The following is a 22,632-nucleotide window of genomic DNA, read 5'->3' as shown; positions in this document are numbered from 1 at the left end:
CGCGTGACCCCCAAAGTGACGCCCACACCATGTCCAAGCTCTGCCAATTGCCTCTCATCGTCACGGGTCACCCACCGCCCCTCTCCACCATCAAGAAGCTCGTGGTGAGACTCCCTGTTCGCTTCTCTCTCTTTTGCGAGTCCTCCAGTCGAGTTCTGTGGCCGGTTGCGCACTCTTGCACAACTCTGGCGAGGTCTCGGCTGCGCGCCGCCGTCGGTCGGCCGTCACCCTTGTTCTTGCCGCCTGGTCCGAGCTCCTTTGATTCCCGGTCGACGCTTGTGGAAGATGGAAGCTCCTCTGGCATTGAAGATCTCTTTTGTTCCTCTGTGTTTTCATTTAGACCATCGAGTCCTTTTGTAATAAGTTAAATACTGTTGTTATAATGGCACTGTGATGATATAGTGATGATGTAGCATATGTATGAGAACTTGATCCTAGCGTACATGTGTTGTGCCCGGTTTTCTTCCATTAAAATTGGGTGTTACAATGGATCAAAACCTGCCAAAGATGTCCTATCAACTCTTTCCAAATGAGTGGCTTAGGCTTCCATTCACCAGGACACCAGTACCCACTGAAATTGGAATTTGAGAAGCTACCTTATTTGCATCCTTGATTGGAGGGGAAACCGAATTGGAAATCAGCGGGTGGTGCACAGGCAAGTAGGCCATTGACTGGCGATTATGAACCTCAGCTTCAAGGGCATCTGATAAGGTAACTGGTTTTGATGATCATGATGATGAACGGATTTTCCTTCCCAGCCAGAATGATCACCCTCGATCCTTGGACCTGCGGTCACTAATGATTGCATTGCCCAGAGTGGTCGAAGGCGAAGTCCTAGGCTTGGGCAGGGGTCTCTTCCATGACTTTTGCTGGGTCTTTGTGACCGATGAAGATGGCGAGCGAGATGGGTAGTACATGCCTCATGCTTAGAAATGACGTCAGAGTAGATGTTGATCTACTGAGCAATATCATCCACTATTCATCTAGCCAACAAACAGTCGACATCGGCTCCTTCTTTGGCACATAAGATCTCATCAGTTGAGAACCCTGTGATGTGTGCTACATGGATGAACTTGTATTCGGAGTGCAAATCTCTAGACTTGGTGTCGATCCACTTCCTATGACTGGAGATCCATCAAACATTGGATGCCGCCCATGGAAGAGATCTAACAAATTATCGAATCAGGCACAGTTCCGTGCACCCATCACGCAGGATGCCGAGACGGCTTATGTAGCTCCGGTGAAGTGTGGCTAGAACAGGATCGCATGGAAGCTAGACGAACAGTTGGAGTCGCTTTGGGAATAGCCTCCTTGAAATATGGAATTCAAAATTCAAAAACCGCAATTATAGATGTTCTGTGAGGGGAAGGAGATAATGTGATTATGGATGGCTGAGGAAATGGCAAGAGCCATATGGGTCAAATGTAGGAAGTGGCAACAACGGGGTGGGTAGTGCAGGGAGGGGAAGCATAGGCAATGGTGCAGGAGGTAGGGGTGGCAATGGCATGGGGTGAGAAAGGGAGGAGTGAGGAAGGAGGTGGCGGCGGTAGGTGGCACTTAAGAATGAATGGCTTTTGAGTTATTCTAGAGTTCCTATGCGAGATGGAGGAAGAGGTGGCAGTGGCGAGAGTTGGACTAGGGGATGTGACCTGTGACCTAGGGAGAGAGAAGGATGGTGCAAATTGAGGGCTGGGGAAGCTATGATAGTAGCTGGCGAGGAGGAGGGAATGTAAAACTAACTACCAAAATGAGATGAAAATTAAAATCGGACTGCTCCTATTTTTTCAGGTGCTTTATCGAGACAAATATACCTAACCTGTACATTGCAACGCTCACAATTTCTTTTGTAGTAGAAGAGAAAATATCGGCTAATGAGACCTTGCAGCATTATGTGGGACTGCGCTTCGTCTCCCCCTTTCCCCTTTGTTTGCATGGACCAACGAGCCAGCGGCAGCACAGCCGGTACCTATAATGCAAAGAAGCAAGCTTGCCCTCTGCCCTAAGGAAAGAAAGCAGAACAGAAGGACGTTCATCTTTCGTCAAAAGACCTAGTTCGTACGTTTTCTTTTCCCCATTGTCAAAAGGCACCCATGCTCCTTCTGACTGCTTTTCACTGTGTTTTTCTATAGCATTATTTCACAATATAATTTCCCTCTCTGCTTGGCCGCACTCTCCTCCCCTAAGCAACGCAGAGGATGCGAATCACCCAGACAACATCACCCAGGCTCCATCACTGCTCCTACCACTACGTGACATTCGGGAGCTGCAAGCACGGGATGAACTGCATATCCTACCACCCTCCGAAGCTCTCTGAACCAGAACGGCGTGCCCCTTCCGGCGACCAGCAGGAACAGGTGCTGGAGTACCCGCAGCGACACGGGGAGCCCGACTGCTCCTACTACGTCAAGTTCGGCAGCTGCAAGTACGGGATGAACTGCATGTTCAACCACCCTCCGAACCCCTCCGTAGCTTTACTTCAAGCCCACGAGAAGCAGGAGCCGGAGCCGGAGTACCCACGGCGCCCTGGGGAGCCCGACTGCTCCCACTACGTCAAGTTCGGCAGCTGCAAGTACGGGATGAACTGCATATTCAACCACCCTCCGAACCCCTCTGGATGGCAACGGCAGTGGCATGCCCGTGCCGGCGACAAGCCGGAGCAGGAGACGGAGTACCCGCAGCGCCCCGGGGAGCCCGACTGCTCCTACTACGTCAAGTTCGGGAGCTGCAAGCATGGAATGAACTGCAGGTTCAACCATCCTCTCCGCAAGCTGGTGATGGTAAGTACGTTTGTCTTCGCACGAACGTAATTATTCTTTATGATAAGTACAACCTGTTGCTTTTTTTGCAATTATGTGTACGATGACTTTGTTTTACTCTTGTTGTAACTTGGTGTTTGAAATCTGCCGTTGCTGTTTTTGTCTAATTAGTGGGCAAGAGTACACTCTATGTATGAATATTGCTGAACTTATGGAACAACACATTAATCTTTGATAAATACCAATCTTTGTTCACAATGACTGGAATGTGAGCACTTCCTTTTTTTCAGAGGCCATCTTATTTTATTTCGTTTGTACTGCTATAATTTTCATTTGTGTTACCAGGTGTTATCTGTCACAGTTTGACATTCCAGTTTTTCTTTTCTTTACTATAACAATTTTGCATGTTGGTTAGGTACAAACTCAGTCATACAATCGCTATGATCTGGCGGACAGCCGTGAATGGCGTTCACATTCTCCACGAACTCAGTCATACAATCGCTATGATCGGGCAGACAGCCGTGAATGGCGTTCACGTTCTCCACAAACTCAGTCATACAAACGCTATGATCTGGCAGACAGCCGTGAATGGCGTTTACGTTCTGCACAAACTCCTGTGGCTGTTAGTGAAGAGAAATCTTCGAACAACATCCATGAAGCAGAAGAATCCAATGATTCAAGCGGGAAGCAAGAACAACTTTACAAGCATGGTCAATTGTGCTTCCAGCTTGAATCTAAAGCTCAGGTACCCTTACGACAAAAGCGTCAATATTTGTGCTATCAGAAGCTTCACTAGCTTTCTTGTTCTGTAGAGTTCTGTCATCATATATTTGTTGGATTGGTGTCCACTAGCGGGGGAGGGGGTTTGGTAACGAATAGGTACATTCAAATTTTCTTCGCTCTTAAGTGGTCTTCTTAAACTCTAGCATTGACCTCCATCTCTACGATGGGGACTGGGACGATCGAGTGTCTGGATGGTCCTTTGGTCTACCACCTTCGGTCTAGATGGTCCTTTGGTCTACCACCTTCGGCAGAAGCTCTATGAAAAACAACAAACAAAGACAACTTGTAAGAGGCAAGCCTACTACTTCCCGAAGAGCTACTCGATATCGATATCGAATTGGTACCTATCTCACCTTCTTGGGTCGGGTCCATCTCAGTCGCAAACTACCAAGCGCAAGAGATCCTCAACATCAGAGGGCTCAGGTGGCACTTGATGAAATCTATGGTGATGTCGTACACCGTCAACCCCTTCTCCTTCAGATACTGGACCTTGTTAATGAGGGTCCGATGGATGGCGGTCTCCTTTGGCTCCTCTGTCCATGCAAGCCCTTGTCAATAGAGTTAGGCCCGCAACCTTGCCCTGGAACCCCGTTAAGAGGTAAAAATACCTAAAGAGGTTGACGGATGGGTGCATGCCCAGGAAAGCCTTGCACAGATGTGCAAAAATACTAAGCATGATAATAGAGTTGGGGTTGAGATGGATGAGTTCAAGGCCATAGAAAGCAAGCATCTCAAGGAGAAAGCTGGAAGTGGGAAAGCGGAAACTGCAGCAGAAGAAATCAAGAAAAACAAGGATCCATGTGATGTTTGGACTTGGGATTATCTGCCCCACCACCAGTGCGCAAGTGATTAGGGCACGAGAGGGGATTACCTCATCATGCTCCGCCTTTTTAAAGATCGGTGACGTCCTAAGAAGGGGTGAATTAGGATACTTAAAACTATTCGGCTCCAAAAACTTCACAATAGAAATCTATATCAATTTCTATCAATATGCTCTAGGTTTATCTAGTGTACTTACTCTACCATTCAAAACGATTGCAACCTACTGTAGGAAGGTAAATTGCAAATATGTAAATACGAAAATGTAAATAATATAGAGAAAGCAAACATGGCACAAGGGATTTTTATCCCATAGTGTCAATGGCATGAATACCACACCTAATCCACGTTAGAGCTCCACCAAGGATATGCTCCCGGTCGCTAAGACTATTCTAGTCACGGCTCTAAAGCCACAAAAGCAAGGCTCATACCAAGCCTCTCTTCCGATCACTTATTGTCGTTTTCACTTCGGAGCTTGAGCCACTAAGACAAAGGTCTCCGCGTCCCTATACAAACTTCTTGCTGTCACTTTACACCAAGTCGAAGGGTCAACAAGCTTGAGCCACTAAGGCCCAAGGTGCCAGCGAGTCACCAAGACTCCAAGGTGCCGACGAGTCATCAAGACTCTAATTTGCTGGTGTACCTCAAGGTACATGGTAGGAACTCCCTGATCCACTCTCTAGGTAGCAACAACATCTAGCAACAACTCTCTTTAGGTCTATTAGTACTAATCACTCTCTAATTTTGTACTTAATTGCCTCATATGATCACTTTAAGCACTTTGATGGCTTAGATATCTTCTCAGGTGTATATGAGGTTATCTAGACTCTAGCCACTTCAAATGATTGAGTGAGTGGGTATTTATAGCCTCAAACACATAGACTAGCTATTGCCCCAACAGCTCACCATTTTTGTATACGCTAGATGATCCGGTGTAAACAGATTGCACTCACCGGAACATCCGGCGTGTACACCTTCTAAAAACTAGCCATTGGAACCCCACTCAAACCATCTGTGAACACCGGATGTTCTGACGTGTTCACCAGCTTCATCGCCGGACTATCCGGCGTGTACACTTGAGCCAAACCGTGACACTTCTCTCTGTGCAAAATACTCCAGTGTTGCCTTGTTTCATCACCGGACCATCTGGCGTGTTCAACCACACCAAACTGGACTTTGACATCTTCTCTGCAACAAATACTCTGGCGAAGCCTCCGACGTGCATACCATCAAGCACCGGACCGTCTGGTGTGTGTCTTCTTTGAACTTCAACTCTAGAATGCTCAAGCGTGCACATCTTCATATCACTGGATCATTCAGTGTAATCAAAATAGCCAGACAGAAATACTCCGATGTTCAAAACTCTTTTTCGTCGAACCTTCCGACATTAATAAAATTCCAAGGACTTGTCCATTTCAAGCGATCTTTGTCCCACCTGCAGCGACTTCTTCATGTATTGCATCCATGAGATCTACTAAAGCATATACTTGACATACATGTTAATCTCATTAACTATATTATCACTAATCACCAAAATCATATACATGCCCTAAAGTAAATTCTACAATCTCCCTAAGGGTATATTTTCTACAATCTCCCCTTTTTTTGGATTGATGATAACATAACTAAAGCAATTGGCAAATAATAAATGATACCAATTGTAAAGAGCATAAAGTGTTACCAGATTGCTTGGATGCAAGTTCTTACCACTTGGTCCCCATTTGTTGTGGTTCCCTATTTCTCCAATGCCACTATCTCCGATCCCTTGATCGACCCATGCAAGAGCTTCTTCATTTGCGCGATCTCGATACCATTTACAACCTTGTGGAGAAACCACTTGTGTCCTTGATACTACTTGTGGATGTCTTGAAATCCTTGGGCACTTCTTGCATCTTCTTCTCCCCCTTTGCATCCATAAGCTTCATGCTACTTACTTTGGTCGTCAAACTTCTCTCCCTTTGTTAACAATCTCAAAAAGGGTTATAAACACATGTTAAACTCCTAGAAGAACGTTAGAGCACATGGGAGAGAGCTTCATAAATCATGATCCAATAAATAATACCAATTGACGGATTTTAAAACAAGAATATGGTACCAATAGAGATGAAAGCATATGGATCACAACACATGAAACTCACATAATATGATTTAAACTCCTATATGTGTGCACACTTATGATGAGACTTAAACATATGCGCAACTAGACAATATGAGAGATAGAAAGTTTAAGCCATATTATGCACGGATATAGCTTAAATGAACAAATGAATTGATAATAATACCAATTGAAGCCTTTAAGCATTACATACATCCGAGGACTTGAGGATCACTCTATGAGACTACAAAAATATAACTTGCAACACATGTTAGTCTTGAAATCACAACTCATAGGCTATACACCCCCTAATTGTGTGCATACAAGTGTTGAATACTTGTGAAAGAAATACACTTGTTATTGATAACAGTGGGAAATTTATCCTATAGATTGGACTCATAGCACATAAAGGATATCAATTGAAGAACTATGCCATGAAAGGAACCTACAACTAATAAAACATGTAGATTGCTCATGGGTTAGAGAGAAGCACAAGGAACATACCATATGATAAACCTACACTAGGTGTTGCAATGAATAACAATAATTGTAAGCAATCCTTGGCAAGGAAAATAAGCTAGATACAAAACAAAATGTATGAACAAGAATCTAGCTACCATTACCTCTTTTATATTTGGATGGATGATTATAATATTCATCAATGCGCTCAATCTTGTACACTTGGCTTCTTTGCTTGAACCTTCACTTTATCCTGTTAGCCAAGTCTTCAAATCCCCCGAAGACTCATGGACTTCAAGTCTTTTTTGGAACTCAAACTGATTGAAACCCCTTCATGTTGGTGATGACTTTCTTGGGTACCCAAATGGATTAGTTTCACCTTCGGTCCTTTCTCCCAACCATATGTGCAACCATTTTGCCATTATCCTTCTTCTTGAGCTTGTAGTGGTTGATCTTGATCTTGATCTTATAGTTGGGCTTGGTGTAGAGGTTGGAGGTTTTGCTGGAGAGGTTTGTCATCTTCTTCTTCTCCTTGATCTCTTTCTTGATTTAGTTGCATTGGAAAGACTTATCGCCTTTTTGATGGCACTTGAAGCATGTCACGATGGACCCCTCTGCAAGCTTGTTCACCATGTTGATACAGTTATCTTGAAGAGGTTGGACATGTTCTTTGCCCTTTAATCTCGCCAAGTCCTTCATGAGCCTTTTTCATTCTTGCTTGAGCTCATAATTTTCTTGTGCAATGAGTTTGTTAGATAGTTCTACAACAATATTCTCAACACATGTCTCATTGCAAAGGGGTGAGCTAGATAAATCAATTAAATCATCACAAGTGGTGGAAGCATCTACCTTAAAATTTAAATTAAAGAGAGACATAGATTGCTTCAAATGGACCTTAGATTGAGATTCAACGCTCTCAAATTTTGCCTTAAGCTCTTCATGTTCATTCTTTAGCAATTCGAATTTGCTCAGTAATTGTTTATAATTAGACACAAAGGTAGTATGAACTTCATTTAGGCATTGAATTTCTTTAGTCCTTTAGCTTGTTTCTTTAAGGCTCTTTGTTGCTCATTGATAAAATTAAGAAGTTCTTCTTGGGAGGGCGAATCCTCATCGGATTCATCACCACTTACATCGCTTTACATACCTTTGTCCATAAGACACTTATGTAACTTGTGTGACGACTTTACTGATGCGGACATTGAGGAAAAGCTTTTTTTTATGAGTGGATGGTGATGCTCTCATCACTTGAGCTTGAATCATCTTCACTCATCCATCTTCCTATACTTGCGTAAACTTTGCCTTTTCCCCTTGTCTCCCTCTTGTTCTTGATCTTCTTCTCCTTCTTGATATGATCAATTATGTTGACTAAGTCTTTCATGAAGATTTGATGATCAATCTTAACCTTAATCCTCTTGATGTTCTTCTCTACTTGTGAGATGAGACCATGGGATCAATCTCTTCATCACTTGATTACCATCATCTTCGATTGAGCTTAACTCTTGCTCTTGCATCCTCATCTTCGCCTTCATATCTGGCATGGAGCTTGCTTGCTTGCTTGTGACAGCAAAGTTCTTGGCGTCGGATGAGGAAGAAGCTTCAACCCCATGTTCATGGTCATCTCATGGGCAATGATCTTACTGAGCACTTAATATGGAGTCATCTTCTTGATATCGTTGTTGTTATAGATGATGGAGACTATCAACTTGTACTTTGGAAGATGAGCTTAAACATGTCATTAGCACTTTTATAGAAAAGTTGTTTGATGCCATTGAGTTTAGTAACTAACACATAATATTTTTCATTGTACACATCCTTTGTGCCTTCATATATTTTAATGAGACTAGTTCAAATATCATGTGCATTGGTGAGAGAATAAACATGATTAAATGCATTAACATTTAAGGATGATAAAAGGATACTCTTCGCCAATGCATCAGATTGTCTCTCCTTGTTGGTGACGCATTGTCTCATCCCCTTCTCGGTGACTCTTCAAACATCTAAACTTCAGGCTTGCAAATAATAAAATATTAGAATTTTCCAATGGGAAAAGTAAGTGTCGTCAAAATGTGAAGCATTATGGGTATCCATCCCAACCCCGGACATTACAACTCAAGACGATTAAACCTATCAAGAGAACAAGGCTCTGATACTACTTGTAAGGATCAGTGACATCCTAAGAGGGAGGTAAATTAGGATACTTAAAACTACTCAGCTTAAAAAACTTAACAAGAAAAATATATATCAATTTTTATCTAAATATACTCTAGGTTTATCTAGTGTATATACTCTACCATTCAAAAGGATTACAACCTACTCTAGAAAGTTAAATTGCAAATATCTAAATGTGGAAACGTATATAAGGTAGAGAGAGTAAACTCGACACAATGGATTTTAATCCCGTAGTATCGATGGCATGAACGCCACCCCTAGTCTATGTTGGAGGTCCACCAAGGATATGCTCTCGATCGCCAAGACTACTTCGGTCAGAGCTCTTGAGCCATCAAGCCACAAAGGCAAGGCTCATGCCAAGCCCCTCTTCTGGTCACTTATCACCGTCTTCACTTCGGCGCTTGAGCCACTAAGTCAAGGGTCTCCACGTCCCTGTACAAATTTCTTGTTGCTACTCCACATCAAGTTAGAGGGTCAACAAGCTTGAGCCACCAAGGCCCAATGTGCCGGTGAGTCACCAAGACTCCAAGGTACCAGCGTACCTCTAGTTACACGGTAGGATCACTCCTTGATCCACTCTCTAGGCAACAACACCTAGCAACAAGTCTCTTTAGGCCTATTAGCACTAATCCCTCTCTAATTTTGTGCTTAATTGCCTTAGATGATCAGTTTTAACATTTTGATGGATTCAATGTCTTCTTAGGTGTGTATGAGGTTCTCTATACTCTAGCCACTTTGAATGATTGAGTGGGTGGGTATTTATAGGCTCAAACCCATGGATTAGCTGTTGCCCCCAATGACTCACCTTTTCTGTATACGCCGAATGATCCGATGTAAACAGATTATACTCACCGGAACATCTGGCGTGTACACCTTCCAAAAACTAGCCGAATGATCTGATGTTTTGGCATGTTCATCAGCTTCATCACCGGACCATCCGACATGTAAACTTGAGCCAAACCGTGCCACTTCTCTCTTTGCAAAATACTCCGGCGTTGCCTTACTTCATCGCCAAACCATCCGGCGTGTTCAACCATGCCAAATTGGACTTTGACATCAATACTCTGACGAAGCCTCTGGCATGCATAGCATCAAGCACCGGATCATCCGGTGTGTGTCTTCCTTGAACTTTAACTCAGGAATGCTCAGGCATGCACATCTTCATATCATCAAATCATCCGGCATATTCAAAATAGCTAGACATAAATACTCCGGTGTTCACAACTCTTCTGTGCCAGACCTTCCAACATTAACAAAATTCCTGTGACTTATCCAATTCAAGCGATCATTGTTCCGGATATAGCGGCTTCTTTATGTATTGCATCCATGAGATCTACTAAAGTATATACTTGACACACATGTTAGTCCTATTGAATATGTTGTCATTAGTCACCAAAATTACATGCATGCCCTAAAGTAAATTCTACAATCTCCCTAAGGGTATGTTTCCTACAGCCTTGACCAAGGCTTCCTTTGAAATAAATCCTATCTTCACTAGCCTTTCGCAAGAATGGGACGATATTTTTTCAAGCAACTTAGAAATCCTGCTCGGATGGAATACCTTCTCGAGTACTTGCTTGAGAACTTGGAGGCATTTCGAACCCCAAATAGATATTCTGAAGACCCTGAGAACCCAGTTGGATGTGCCATCTTAATTGGGGACCTGAGTCTTACCTGATGACGCGGTCTAACAAAATGCTTATCTTTGCTGACCAAGTGTTTTACCCATTGAAGCCTCATTTCACATATTGGTGGGAGGCTTGACAATGACTAATTGCAACTACCATATCTGGATACTCCAGCGTTTATGTTATTCTCGGGGTAAATCTCTATCTCCAGGAAAGTGATCTCTAGATGAATGGAAACAACATGTATGCACCTAGGATATCTTATAAACTGCTAAGTTTATCTCCAAGAAAAGGAGGAAAGACTTCAAAGGACGTACGATACTCCTCTCATACGGAGCCTAGGGACTATGCGGAGGACACGTCATTATGAGAGGCAACTGAGATTGAAGCCATTACACGCAAGGAAGTCGTCCGACTAGGTTAGATCTATCTAGACTAACCACGCACCCCCCTTGTATAAGTCTCAAAGATTAATACAAGACAAACTGGACATAGAGCTATTATCCTAATGGAGGCCTGAACCTGTATAAAACCTCCTATGTGTTCATCTACTCGAAGCATCCTCCATGCATCTCTTTTACAAATTTGTAAGATCGGCGGTTCACCAATCATCGACACCAAGAAAGTATCCATTTTGCAATGGTATTTGTCAACTTGAACACTTTATAATGGTAATTTTCAAGTTGCGTATGATTGCGATGGCAGTGTACAAATTTATTCTAAAACAACAATGTGGCTCAATATAATTCATATCATTTTAGTTGTTGGATTTATGAAATGAATTAATGTAGCGGTCATATTTATTAGTAATCATTTTCTTCTTTTCTCATATTCCTACCTCACCTCAAATTGGAGGGACAACAAAACAAGTACATGGGTAATTGAACAATATGTGCAATAAGAATTAAAGATTTGAAAGTGGAACTACCCTCGTAACAGTTTCATGGGTGATAGCATTTTTTATATTTGCCTTTGTTAAATGTGAGGAAAGAGAAATGATTTTGTATTTGAACAATTAACTTGTTCCTTTATTTTATGTGTTGATTCCTTTGTGCTATCTGAATTATGGAAAACGTGCTTTATTTTAGTGTAATCTTCCCTTGCATAACAAATTGGTCTTCACTGGGATGATATATGATTCCCTATAGAAGAGAACATGACACTCCTTTTTGGTTGCAGATATGTATGTTTCCCTGAGAGGTGCAGCACAATGTATTTTTATCTATCAATAACTGTTACTATTTTGTATTTATATCAAAACTTTTGTTTAATTCATTGTATGAACATTTTAATTCTCTTCCTACATGTTTCAATTATAAGGCTTCACAAACTGTTGATGTACCTGAGGACATCTTGGAACTCAAGAAAGACATTGATGTAGAACTTCATGATGAAGATCATAGATGGGCTCACAATGACTGGAATGTGAGAACTCTTCCTTTTTATCAGAGACCATCTTACGTTGTCTGTCACAGTTTGACCATTGCAGTTTTTATTTTCTTTACTATAACAGTTTTTCATGTTGGTTAGGTACAAACTAAGTCGTACAATCGCTATGATCTGGCAGACAGCCGTGAATGGCGTTCACGTTCTCCACAAACTCAGTCATATAAACGCTATGATCTAGCAGACCGCCGTGAATGGCGTTTACGTTCTGCACAAACACCTGCGGCTGTAAGGGAAGAGAAATCTTGGAATAACATCTGTGAAGCAGAAGAATCCAATGATTCAAGCGGGAAGCAAGAACAACTTTACAAGCATGGTCAATTGTGCTTCCAGTTTGAATCTAATGCTCAGGTACCCTTACCATAAAAACGTCCATATTTTTGCTATCAGAAGCTTCACTGAGCTTTCTTGTTCTGTAGAGTTTTGTCATCGTATATTTGTTGGATTGGTGCCGACTAGTTGGGGAGGGAGGTTTGGTAATGAATAGGCACTTTCAAATTTTCTCCGCTCCCAAGTGGTCTTCTTAAACTCTGGCTCATATAGCTATGGACAAGGAACTCAAAGTCTAGAACCCAAATTAAAAAAATAGCAGAAGCAAAGCACTCGAAAAACCAAGTTAGGAGGGCTTAAAACTCTTGTTATGTCAGGTGTTCAGCTAGACAACATTTTTGTGTTTCGCCAGGAAGGTCTGCCACCTATTCGTGAAAATATGCAACCCATTTTAGCATAAAAAATCATCATGACGAGAAGAGAGTACTTATACAATTATTGGTTGGTTCATAGCTCCATGTCCCTTGACATTTGAGCTTTTTTTTTTTTACCTTCCATGAGTACCAAGAGGTATCACTAATTATAACAGGGATGTGCCAAAAAACGGTAGCTTAGGTACCAAATTTTGGTATCTCCCAAGTTATAATTTTGGTACTACCTCTCAAGGACAATGAAAAAGCTCTGGATAAATCATATAAAAGTTGGGAGCTTTATTAGTTTTACTCCAAGATCAATAAAAACGGGGTTGAGACTAAAAAATTAGGATTGACTCATGAGATGGATCACAACCGGATCATATAAGATGAATTCTCACATGCCATCCCTCTAAAAGCTTTGAATACTTCAAAACTTTTGCCTTATTGGCAAGCTGCTGAAGCAAAAAAATGGTCACAGATCACATTGTTCAGATACATACGCAGTTTTTAGGACCCTTCAATTGGGAATACCAGAAAATTGAAAGCCATTGGTGCAAGATTACAGGCTGTATGAAAAAATGACAGGCTCAGATCTCTCAGGACATCAGTCACACCAACTCCAGTCCCTTGTCTTCATTACCATAGGATTCTCGCATTAGGCCATCTCCAGCAGAATCTGCATTTTTGAAGATCCGGCTGCTACAGTGATTTGCGGGGTACTGTAGCAGCACTGTAGCAACACTGTAGCAACACTGTAGCAGTACTGTTCACAGAGGCTGACAGCGGGTCCGGAGAGAGAAAAAGAGGAGTAGAAGGTAGAAAATAAGGTAGCTGCTGGAGATGAAAAAATAAGAGATGCTGTAATAGTGATATGGGATGCTGTAATAGTATTTTAGAGGATGAAAATTTGAGGTAGCTGCTGGAGATGGCCTTACCCGGGGCACTTGCCCATCTGCACGACCTCACAAGGCCCACAGCTCTACCTGAACTATTTATTACTCTTTGGTCATCTTGTTGCCGCTGGCCTATATTTCCTTCAAAACACCTACACACCATAGACAAAAACTATCATGTAGCACCGCATAATACAAAAATAACTCATAACTAGAATAAATGGACAACATGTATGAATAAATAAAATCTGATGTGTCAGCATCAAACCATTTGTTGGTCAAATTTATGAGACACATGATTTTTTTTCTATTTTTAAAAGCAGCTCAAATTAACTCTTCCATGTTGCCAAGTTACTCATCATTAGCATGTTACGCTCACATATGTGCCAACAAGTACATAGTTTTCGCTCGAACTAATATGAAATCCAATTTCACACCAAATCCTGCACCGTCTAGAATGGAACATCTCTGGGCGTTGACTGAATCTGTTGATAGTGAGCTTGATTTCTGAGGTATTTTTCCATGAAACCTGGTTCTTCATATTATTTTGGGTGTGTATATGCACACAAAATTGTTTTTTTTTTCTAAAAGAAAAACTCCACATTGAGTTCAAATCAGCTGTTCGAAATTAACCAGTGTGTATGAGCTCCATGGCATCCCAATATTTTATCCAAAATGTATATAAAAACCTTAAGTACAATTCATTGCTCAATAAAATTGTGTAACTTTATATGGATGAGAACAAGCAAGGAAAACTACACTGGATTCCTTTTGCCAATAAAGTTTTTTATGATATTTGTGACAATGAGGTTCAGATATTTGTGACAATGAGGTTTCAGCTGGAAATCGACCTACCAACCATTCGAATGTCATGGGGTATACAACTTATGTGCCAAATTCAATAAAAAAATCATGAGCAATACAAAAAATCAGGTGGGAGTTTTGAAGAAATACCTTCTACATTGAAGGAAGTAATAGTGAGCAAAATTGGTTGGATGGATCCTAAAAAAAATATCTGCAGTGGAAAAATATGAATGCATAAATTCGTTTTCATCTATAGCTTTACTGAGCCATGTTATCCTTACAATTTTTTTTCAGGCAATGATGGATTGCGAGAAGTTTCGCTTTACACCACTAGAGAATGTCCATGTGCCAAATATAATGTTTGAGGATATGCTGGATTCAAGTTCAACAGCGCCTGAAGCTAATTTGGCAATCAATACTACTATTGGAAGCAAGCAAGATTCCCGAGATGCAAGCTTTATTGGCACAAATGATAAGGATGTTCGTAAGAAATCTGAAGAGGCAATGTTAAGAAAATCTTCTAATCAAGAACCAAATTCAACGAAGCCCGAGAAAAATTACATGCATCAAGAATTCAATCATCCAGTTGACTTTGGTGATAATGTGAGCCCAAGAAATTCTTCGGCATTATTGAGGATCAATCAAGTCGGATGCAGTATTTCCGAGATTATGGAGTTAGTTATTGAAGCTGGAGCTGTGGAGGGCAGTGATGAACATTTTATTGCTACCCAATTATTTATTAGACCAGAATATAGGGAAATGTTTCTTACTCATACTACTAAAGGAAGACATGTGTGGCTTAAAAGGATGTGCCAATTGAAGAAATAACTATAGGATCTTCGTTCAACTGTACCTACTTCTACCCTAAAAGAAGTTGATGAGACCATCTAAAAGTGATGTATTCATTAATGCTACTTAATTTTATTTGCTTGGTAATTTATGATGCGGCTTATCAACCGACCTTTATGTTTGGTTTTGTTTGATGCATTGAGCTCTTACCCTTTGATTTGTGTTGCTAAAGAGGGTGTGTTGATATCCTTATTTACCGTGACTTGCCATATGTGGTATATTCAATAGTGTTGTGGTATTGATAAATAATTTTATTTGCTTGGTAATTTATGATTCAGCTTATCAACCGACCTTTATGTTTGGTTTTTTATGATGCATTGAGCTCTTACCCTTTGATTTGTGTTGCTAAAGAGGGTGTGTTGATATCCTTATTTACCGTGACTTGCCATATGTGGTATATTCAATATGTTATAAATAGCACTTGTATTCAACATAGGGGCTCTAGGCCCAAATATATACATGTACAGGTGGGGGCAAATATGCAGGAAACCCCTTATACAATGAGGAAAATACAAATACACATATACATCTAACACCCCCCCCCCCACAAACTCAGGGTGGATCAAGAACACTGAGTTTGGAGAGATAAAACCTGTGCTGAGCTCTCGTCTGTGCCTTCGTGAAGAAATCTGCCAACTGAAGCTCTGAAGGCATATACCGAAGAGCAATCACATCATCCTGTACCTGTGCTCGTGTATAAGAAGCATCAACACCAATATGCTTAGTGAGCTCATGCTTCACCGGATCATGAGCAATACTGATAGCACCTGTACTGTCAGACAAAAGAGGAGTCGGTATAGTAACAGAAACACCAAAATCCTCAAACAACCACCGTAGCCAAGTAACCTCTGCTGTCACAAGAGCCATAGCTCACAACTCAGCCTCTGCACTCGAACGAGAAACTGCTGTCTGCTTCTTAGTCTTCCAAGCAATGAGGGAACCACCAAGAAAAACATAATAGCCAGAAAGAGAATGACGATCAGAGGAATCACTAGCCCAAGTAGCATCTGAATAGGCCTGAAGGTGTAAAGAGCTGGAGCACGGAAAGAACAGACGATGAGAGATAGTCCCATGAAGATAACGCAGAACCCGAAGAAGATGACTATAGTGGAGCTGAGTGGGAGCTAAAACAAACTGACTGAGGATATGTACAGAGTACGAAATGTCAGGACGAGTAACACCAAGATACACAAGACTCCCTACAATGTGATGATAGCGTGTGGGGTCAGAAAGAGGCTCACCATCGGTGGCACGAAGATGAACATTAAGCTCCATGGGAGTCTCAACAGTACGCTGGTCAGTGAGAGAAGCACGATCAAGAAGTTCCTGAATGTACTTTTCTTGGGACAGATAGAAGCCCTCAGGCGTGGAAGAAACCTCAATTCTAAGGAAGTAATGAAGAGGACCTAGATCAGACATGAGAAACTGCTCACTGAGGCGTGCCTTCACAAAGGCAATGTACTGAGAATCATCTCCAGTAATGATCATATCATCAACATAAAGAAGGAGAAGTGTCCGACCACGAGACGAAGTGTGGACAAAAAGCGCCGGATCATGAGCACTGGCAGAAAAACCAGCAGCACTAACGATAGAAGCAAAGCGCTGAAACCAAGCACGAGGAGCTTGCTTAAGCCCATAAAGAGAGCGACGAAGGCGACAAACCATACCCTCAGGGACGGAATACCCAGGCGGAGGCTGCATATACACCTCCTCACGCAGCTCGCCATTAAGAAAGGCATTCTTGACATCAAGCTGAGAGATGGACCACGCACGAACAGAGGCCACAGCAAGAAGAGTGCGAACAGTGGTCATGTGAGCCACAGGAGCAAAGGTCTCATCATAGTCACGACCATGCTCCTGCTGAAAACCACGCGCCACAAGGCGAGCCTTGTAATGCTCAAGAGAACCATCAGATCGGGTCTTAACCTTGTAAACCCACTTGCACGTGATAGGACGAACATGTGCAGGAAGGGAAACAAGATCCCACATGCCAGTGCGCTCAAGAGCAGCAATCTCCTCTGCCATCGCATACTGCCATTCCTGATGATGAATAGCATCGCGGTAAGAGGTCGGCTCGGAAAGAACAGTGCTAGCAACAAACCGGTCTGGAGGTCGAATCGACCGACGATCACGAAGGGCATAGTGGTGAGACTCAGGAGAAGAATCCTCTGCAGAAGATGACTCACCAGAAGAAGACACATCAGACAAAGATGCATTAGGAGAAGGTGGCACATCAGAGGAAGGCATAGCAGAGGATGGATCTGCAACACGTCGGTCACGTGTGTAGAACTATGTCACAGGCGGCTTATGATCATAGATAGTACCAACTGGAGCCTGAGAAGAAGGCTCCAAAGACGGCACCACAGAAGGATCAGAAGAAGAGGGCACCAAGCATGAGGACTAAGCAGTGACAATAGGAGTATCAGGAAAAGTCAGGAAAGAAAGTGGCTCAACTACAGATGCATGAGAAGCATCTGAAGAAGGACGAGGATAGAAAGGACGAGACTCATCAAAAGTAACATCCCGAGAGATCCTAATCCGACGTCCAATAGGACCCCAACAACGATACCCCTTATGTTCAGCATATATCCCAGAAAGACACACTCAACAGACTGAGCGGTCAGCTTGGTGCGCTCTCAAGGTGCAAGGAGCACATAGCACACACAACCAAAAAGATGAAGGCTGGGGTAGTCAGGCGTCTTCCCACAAAGATGCTCATATGGAATCCCACCATGAAGAGCTGATGAAGGCTGGATGTTAGTCAAATAAGTGGCAGTAGAGGCAGCATCAGCCCAAAAATGAGGTGGAACAGAAGAGGCAATCATAAGAGCACGAGCAGTCTCAAGAAGATGACGATGCTTGCGCTTAGCAACACCGTTCTGAGCATGAGCACCAGGACAAGAGAATTGGGTAAGAGTGCCATGCTCCGAAAGAAACTGGTGAAGGGCTCCAGAAAGGTACTCCCCAGCAGAGTCAGCACGAAAAATCCTAATGGCAGTGTCAAACTGAGTACGAACCATGGTGGCAAATGTCTTATAGATAGATAAAGCCTCACTACGATGTGTCATGAAATAAACCCATGTATGGCGAGAAAACTCATCTATAAAAAGTATATAGTATCGATGGTCCCCTTTCGAAACGAAGGGAGCCGGACCCCATACATCAGAATGAACAAGATCAAAAGGACGCTTCGACACTGACTCACTAGAATGATAGGGAAGCTGAATCTACTTACCTAGCCTACATCCTTGACACTGATCCAACGATACATCACCAGAGACGGATCCCAAAAGACCACGACGAACTAATGTAGACAGACGCGAACCACAAAGATGGCCCAAACAATGATGCCACTGAGCAAAGGACGATGAAGACGAAACAGCAGAAGCAGAGCCCACGAGACTGGTAGAGGCAGCGGAAGGAAGACGAAGCCAGTCAAGCTCCTAAAGGCGCTGAGAATCACGTCGACGAGGGCTAGTACCAACCAGGAGACCCGTGCTATGATCCTGAACACAACAAGAGTCAGAGTCGAGAATGACACGACAACCATGATCAGTGAGCTGGCCAGCTGAGATAAGCTGCATGGTCAGTTTGGGAACATAAGAAACAGCAGGAACATGAAAAGAGTCGGACAAAAGAGTGCCTCGTCCTGCAACAGAAAGGGGTGATCCATCTGCAGTATGAACAGTGATAGGGATAGATGGAGTACTAATGGAAGAAAGATTGGTACGATCATGAGTCATATGAAAAGATGCACCAGAATCAAGAATCCATGGAAAAGTACCTAGAGCGGAAGTGGAAAGTGGTCCCTCAGTGGAAGACTGAGAAGCAGCAGCAGCAAGATTTGACGGTGCAGAGGCCGGAGTAATAGAACCAACAACTCCAGGAGGTGTAGAGGCAGCAAGGCGACGAAGCAACATGAGGATCTCCTGTGTCTCAGAACCAGCAGAACCCCTCTGAGAACCTCCAGTACCAGGACTACTAGCACTACTGCCACCCTGTGAAGTACGACCACCACGACGACCCTGAGCCTTCTTCTTCATGTAACAATAATCCTCCACATGTCCATCCTTATCACAATACTTGCAATGAAGACTGCCACTCCCTCCAACCCTAGAAGAGGGCACCATTGAAGAAGGCGCCGCGGGCGGAGGAGGAGGCGAACGAACAGCCAAGGCAGAAGGAGACTGTAGCAGGCCTGCAGTACGAAGACATGTCTCTTCATTATGAATAGCAGCAAGAGCATCCATCAGAGACACACATGGCTGACGAGCAAGCAGCTGAGCATGAAGTAGCTCAAACTCAGCACGAAGACGGGTCAAGAAGTCATATGTATGCCGTACAAACAAAGCATTCTTCTGACCCCTGCAGGACTCACAAGTGGCAACTGACAACTGAGGACTAAGAGAATCAAGCTGACGCCACACAGCAGACATATGTGCATAGAACTCCTCAACTGTGGCATCACCCTGCTGTAACAGCTGCTCCTGGCGTAAAGCATCAATATACAATGACTGACCAGATGGCTCATAAAGATCATGAAGAGAAGTCCACATCTGATGTGAAAAGTCAAAGTAAACAATATCTGCAGCAAGACACTCCTCCATACTGGCAACAAGAATAGAGGCAGCACGAGCATCCTCATCCAACCAAGTCCTGTATGCAACAAAATCTGTATCATAAGCTAACAGATTATCATCATAAGAGGCAAGCAGCTGCGCCTTGTCATCCTCTGAAGCATTCTCGGGAATCACTGGCTGAATAGGGCATACAGGCTTGGGTGAACATGGCAGATCACCAGTAAGAAAATACCAAAGACGAAGACCCTTCATGTGCCACATCATCCGTGGCACCCAGTCGCGATAATTAGTGCCATTGAAAAGCACCGGACATCGCGGAACCTGGAGACCACCTGACAAAGGAGCTGAAGACGACATCCTGAAGCAAAACACCTGTCGACAGTAAGAGCGCAAGTGAAAAGCGGCGAGCGACGGCAAGTGAGCAGAATAGAAGCGGCGGCGGCGGCAGTAGTTTTTTTTTTAATCACACTACCTTTCCAGAGCCAAGCAAGATAAGCTGGCGAAGACTGTAGCAGCAGAGAGCTACGTACAGCCAAAACAGGAGAGAAAAGGTAGGTCTTTTTTTTTACACTACTGGGAAAATGCTACTGCTCTTCCTTCTTCTGGGTGCTCACGACTCTGTTGAACAAAGCAAAACAGAGGCACCGAGAGAGAGAGAGAGAGAGAGAGGAGCAGCACAGACCCCGGTGCGGTCCCGACGGCAGTGGAGGCGGGTCCCCGGTGCGGTCCCGACGGCGGTGGAGGTGGGTTCCGGTGACCTAGTGGCGGAGGGCAAGACCCCGACTGCGGACCCCGAAGCCCGACGAACCCCGACGGCGGCGGGTCCCGATGGCAGACCCCGGCGGCGGCGGAAATCCGGCAGCGACGGACCCCGACATCGGCGGATTCCAACGGGGGCGAGGCGAGGTCGGCGGCGGGGGACCCCGTCGGTGGGGAGAGGTCCAGCAGCGGCACGAATCCGGCGGCGGTGGGACTGACGAGTTCGGCGGCGGCGCGAATCCGGTGGCGACGGGACGGACTCCGACGGTGACGGCTGGAACGACGGCGAGCAGAACCCGGCGACGCTAGAACGACGACGAGAAGATCTGGCGGAACAGTAGCAGATCCGGCAGAACAGTAGCGGATCCCTCTATTCAGAACAAAGAACAGACGGTGGTGGTGGTAGGCACGCAAGTGCAACGTGCGGTGGAAAAAAAATCGACCAGGGAGAGAGAGAACAAACCCTAACCCTAGTTTTTGGCTCCAGATACCATGTTATGAATAGCACTTGTATTCAACATAGGGGCTCTAGGCCCAAATATATACATGTACAGGTGGGGGCAAATATGCAGGAAACCCCTTATACAATGGGGAAAATACAAATACACATATACATCTAACACAATAGTGTTGTGGTATTTCTACTATTTATCTTAAGGTTGAGACTTAACTAAGGGTGATGTTGAAGAAGTTGCTGGAGATATCTGAAATTTCACTTGCTAATGACAATAGTGCATCAGTAACACTCTCAGGGTGTAGTGGTGGGAGCAGAGTGCTGTGAATTCGCCCATGCATCTAGCTTCAAGTACTGCTTCTCTCATTTGTTTAAGCCCCTGTCCAAATTTTTGGGAAAAAAGAATAGTGCATCTTGCCAAGATTCTATGAAAGCTTTAACCAAGGAAGCACACAACCACAAAACAACACAGAGAACTTGGCGCTTCAGGCAGTTGTTGCTCCACTTGTTTCAGTTCCCCTAGTATAAACCTGCAAGTGCTCTCTTATTGCCTCACTTGAGTGCCTTCGAATAACCAATAATTTCAAGGTTTCAGATTTTCTAAATATAAGCATATAGTGCTTAGTGCCTTGCAAAGAGCAAAGGGATTTCTTAACGGCCTCCTAGTGGTCCGGTCCCAGATTTGATTGATATCTACCAAGCATCCCAGTTATAAAAATATTTCAGGGCGCGTACATACTTGCGTGTACATACTTGAGCATACATAATGCTTCCGACAGCTGAAGGATAAATAATTGACTTCATCTAATTAGCTTCATATTGGTTCCTCGAACATTGAAATATCCCAAACTTATCGCCCTTAACAATAGGAGCTGGTGAGGCAGAGCACTTATACATATTGTATTTCTTTAGTACTTTTTTATGTATGCCTTTTGAGACAAACCTAATACTCATTTCGAGCAATTCGTGGAATCTCAATGCCAAGAATGTAATAAGCTTCACCAAGATCATTCATATCAAAATTAGAGGAAAAAAATCTCTTGGTCTCAAATAGCATATCCTTATCGCTGCTGGTAAATAAGATATCATCCAAATTGTTGGAAACTTGTGTAACCGAACAAAGTGGTGCGCCTTCAGAATCTTGAAGTGATCCGAAGGTTGGATGGAAACACCCCAAAGTGGGGAACTGTTCACTGATATTAATTTCACCCATCTATTCGGTTACAACATCATCCTATTTATAGGTTGTACACATTCATTCTTTGTTACTGATTACAATATTGCCCCTTTAACTGCCACATTCTGGGCATATTTGTGGTTATTTTGCTACTATGCTAAGTACACCTGGCTTATTAACAATCTTGCCCTTCGTCGTCTTCAGTTGTCAGTAATGGTCCCCCCTTCACTTGGGCTCCTGAAGGTCTACATTCGGTGGCACCTTCGGCTTCC

The 22,632-nt window shown here is 43.4% G+C and overlaps 2 protein-coding genes across 3 annotated transcripts; one reads left to right on the top strand and one right to left on the bottom strand.

Moving 5' to 3' along the window:
* The first annotated feature begins 1,972 nt into the window (after positions 1 to 1,972).
* On the top strand, positions 1,973 to 15,445 carry LOC133895741 (zinc finger CCCH domain-containing protein 43-like). Of its 2 annotated transcripts, none has more exons than XM_062336243.1 (5): positions 1,973 to 2,777; positions 3,172 to 3,501; positions 12,060 to 12,137; positions 12,243 to 12,509; positions 14,836 to 15,445. In XM_062336243.1, the coding sequence occupies exons 1-5, from the start codon at positions 2,196 to 2,198 to the stop codon at positions 15,367 to 15,369; spliced, it is 1,791 nt and encodes a 596-aa protein (XP_062192227.1). In that variant the 5' UTR covers positions 1,973 to 2,195; the 3' UTR covers positions 15,370 to 15,445. The 2 variants fall into 2 exon arrangements, with proteins under 2 accessions (XP_062192227.1, XP_062192226.1); XM_062336242.1 differs by having other exon boundaries at positions 12,033 to 12,137.
* Positions 15,446 to 18,833: 3,388 nt separating this feature from the next.
* On the bottom strand, positions 18,834 to 20,222 carry LOC133895084 (uncharacterized). Its single transcript, XM_062335284.1, has one exon. It carries the CDS (start codon positions 20,220 to 20,222, stop codon positions 18,834 to 18,836), a length of 1,389 nt encoding a protein of 462 aa, XP_062191268.1.
* Positions 20,223 to 22,632: the final 2,410 nt, after the last annotated feature.

Source organism: Phragmites australis, chromosome 16 (assembly GCF_958298935.1).
Source record: "Phragmites australis chromosome 16, lpPhrAust1.1, whole genome shotgun sequence".
Lineage (NCBI taxonomy): Eukaryota > Viridiplantae > Streptophyta > Magnoliopsida > Poales > Poaceae > Phragmites > Phragmites australis.
This window is presented reverse-complemented; position numbering and strand designations above follow the sequence as displayed.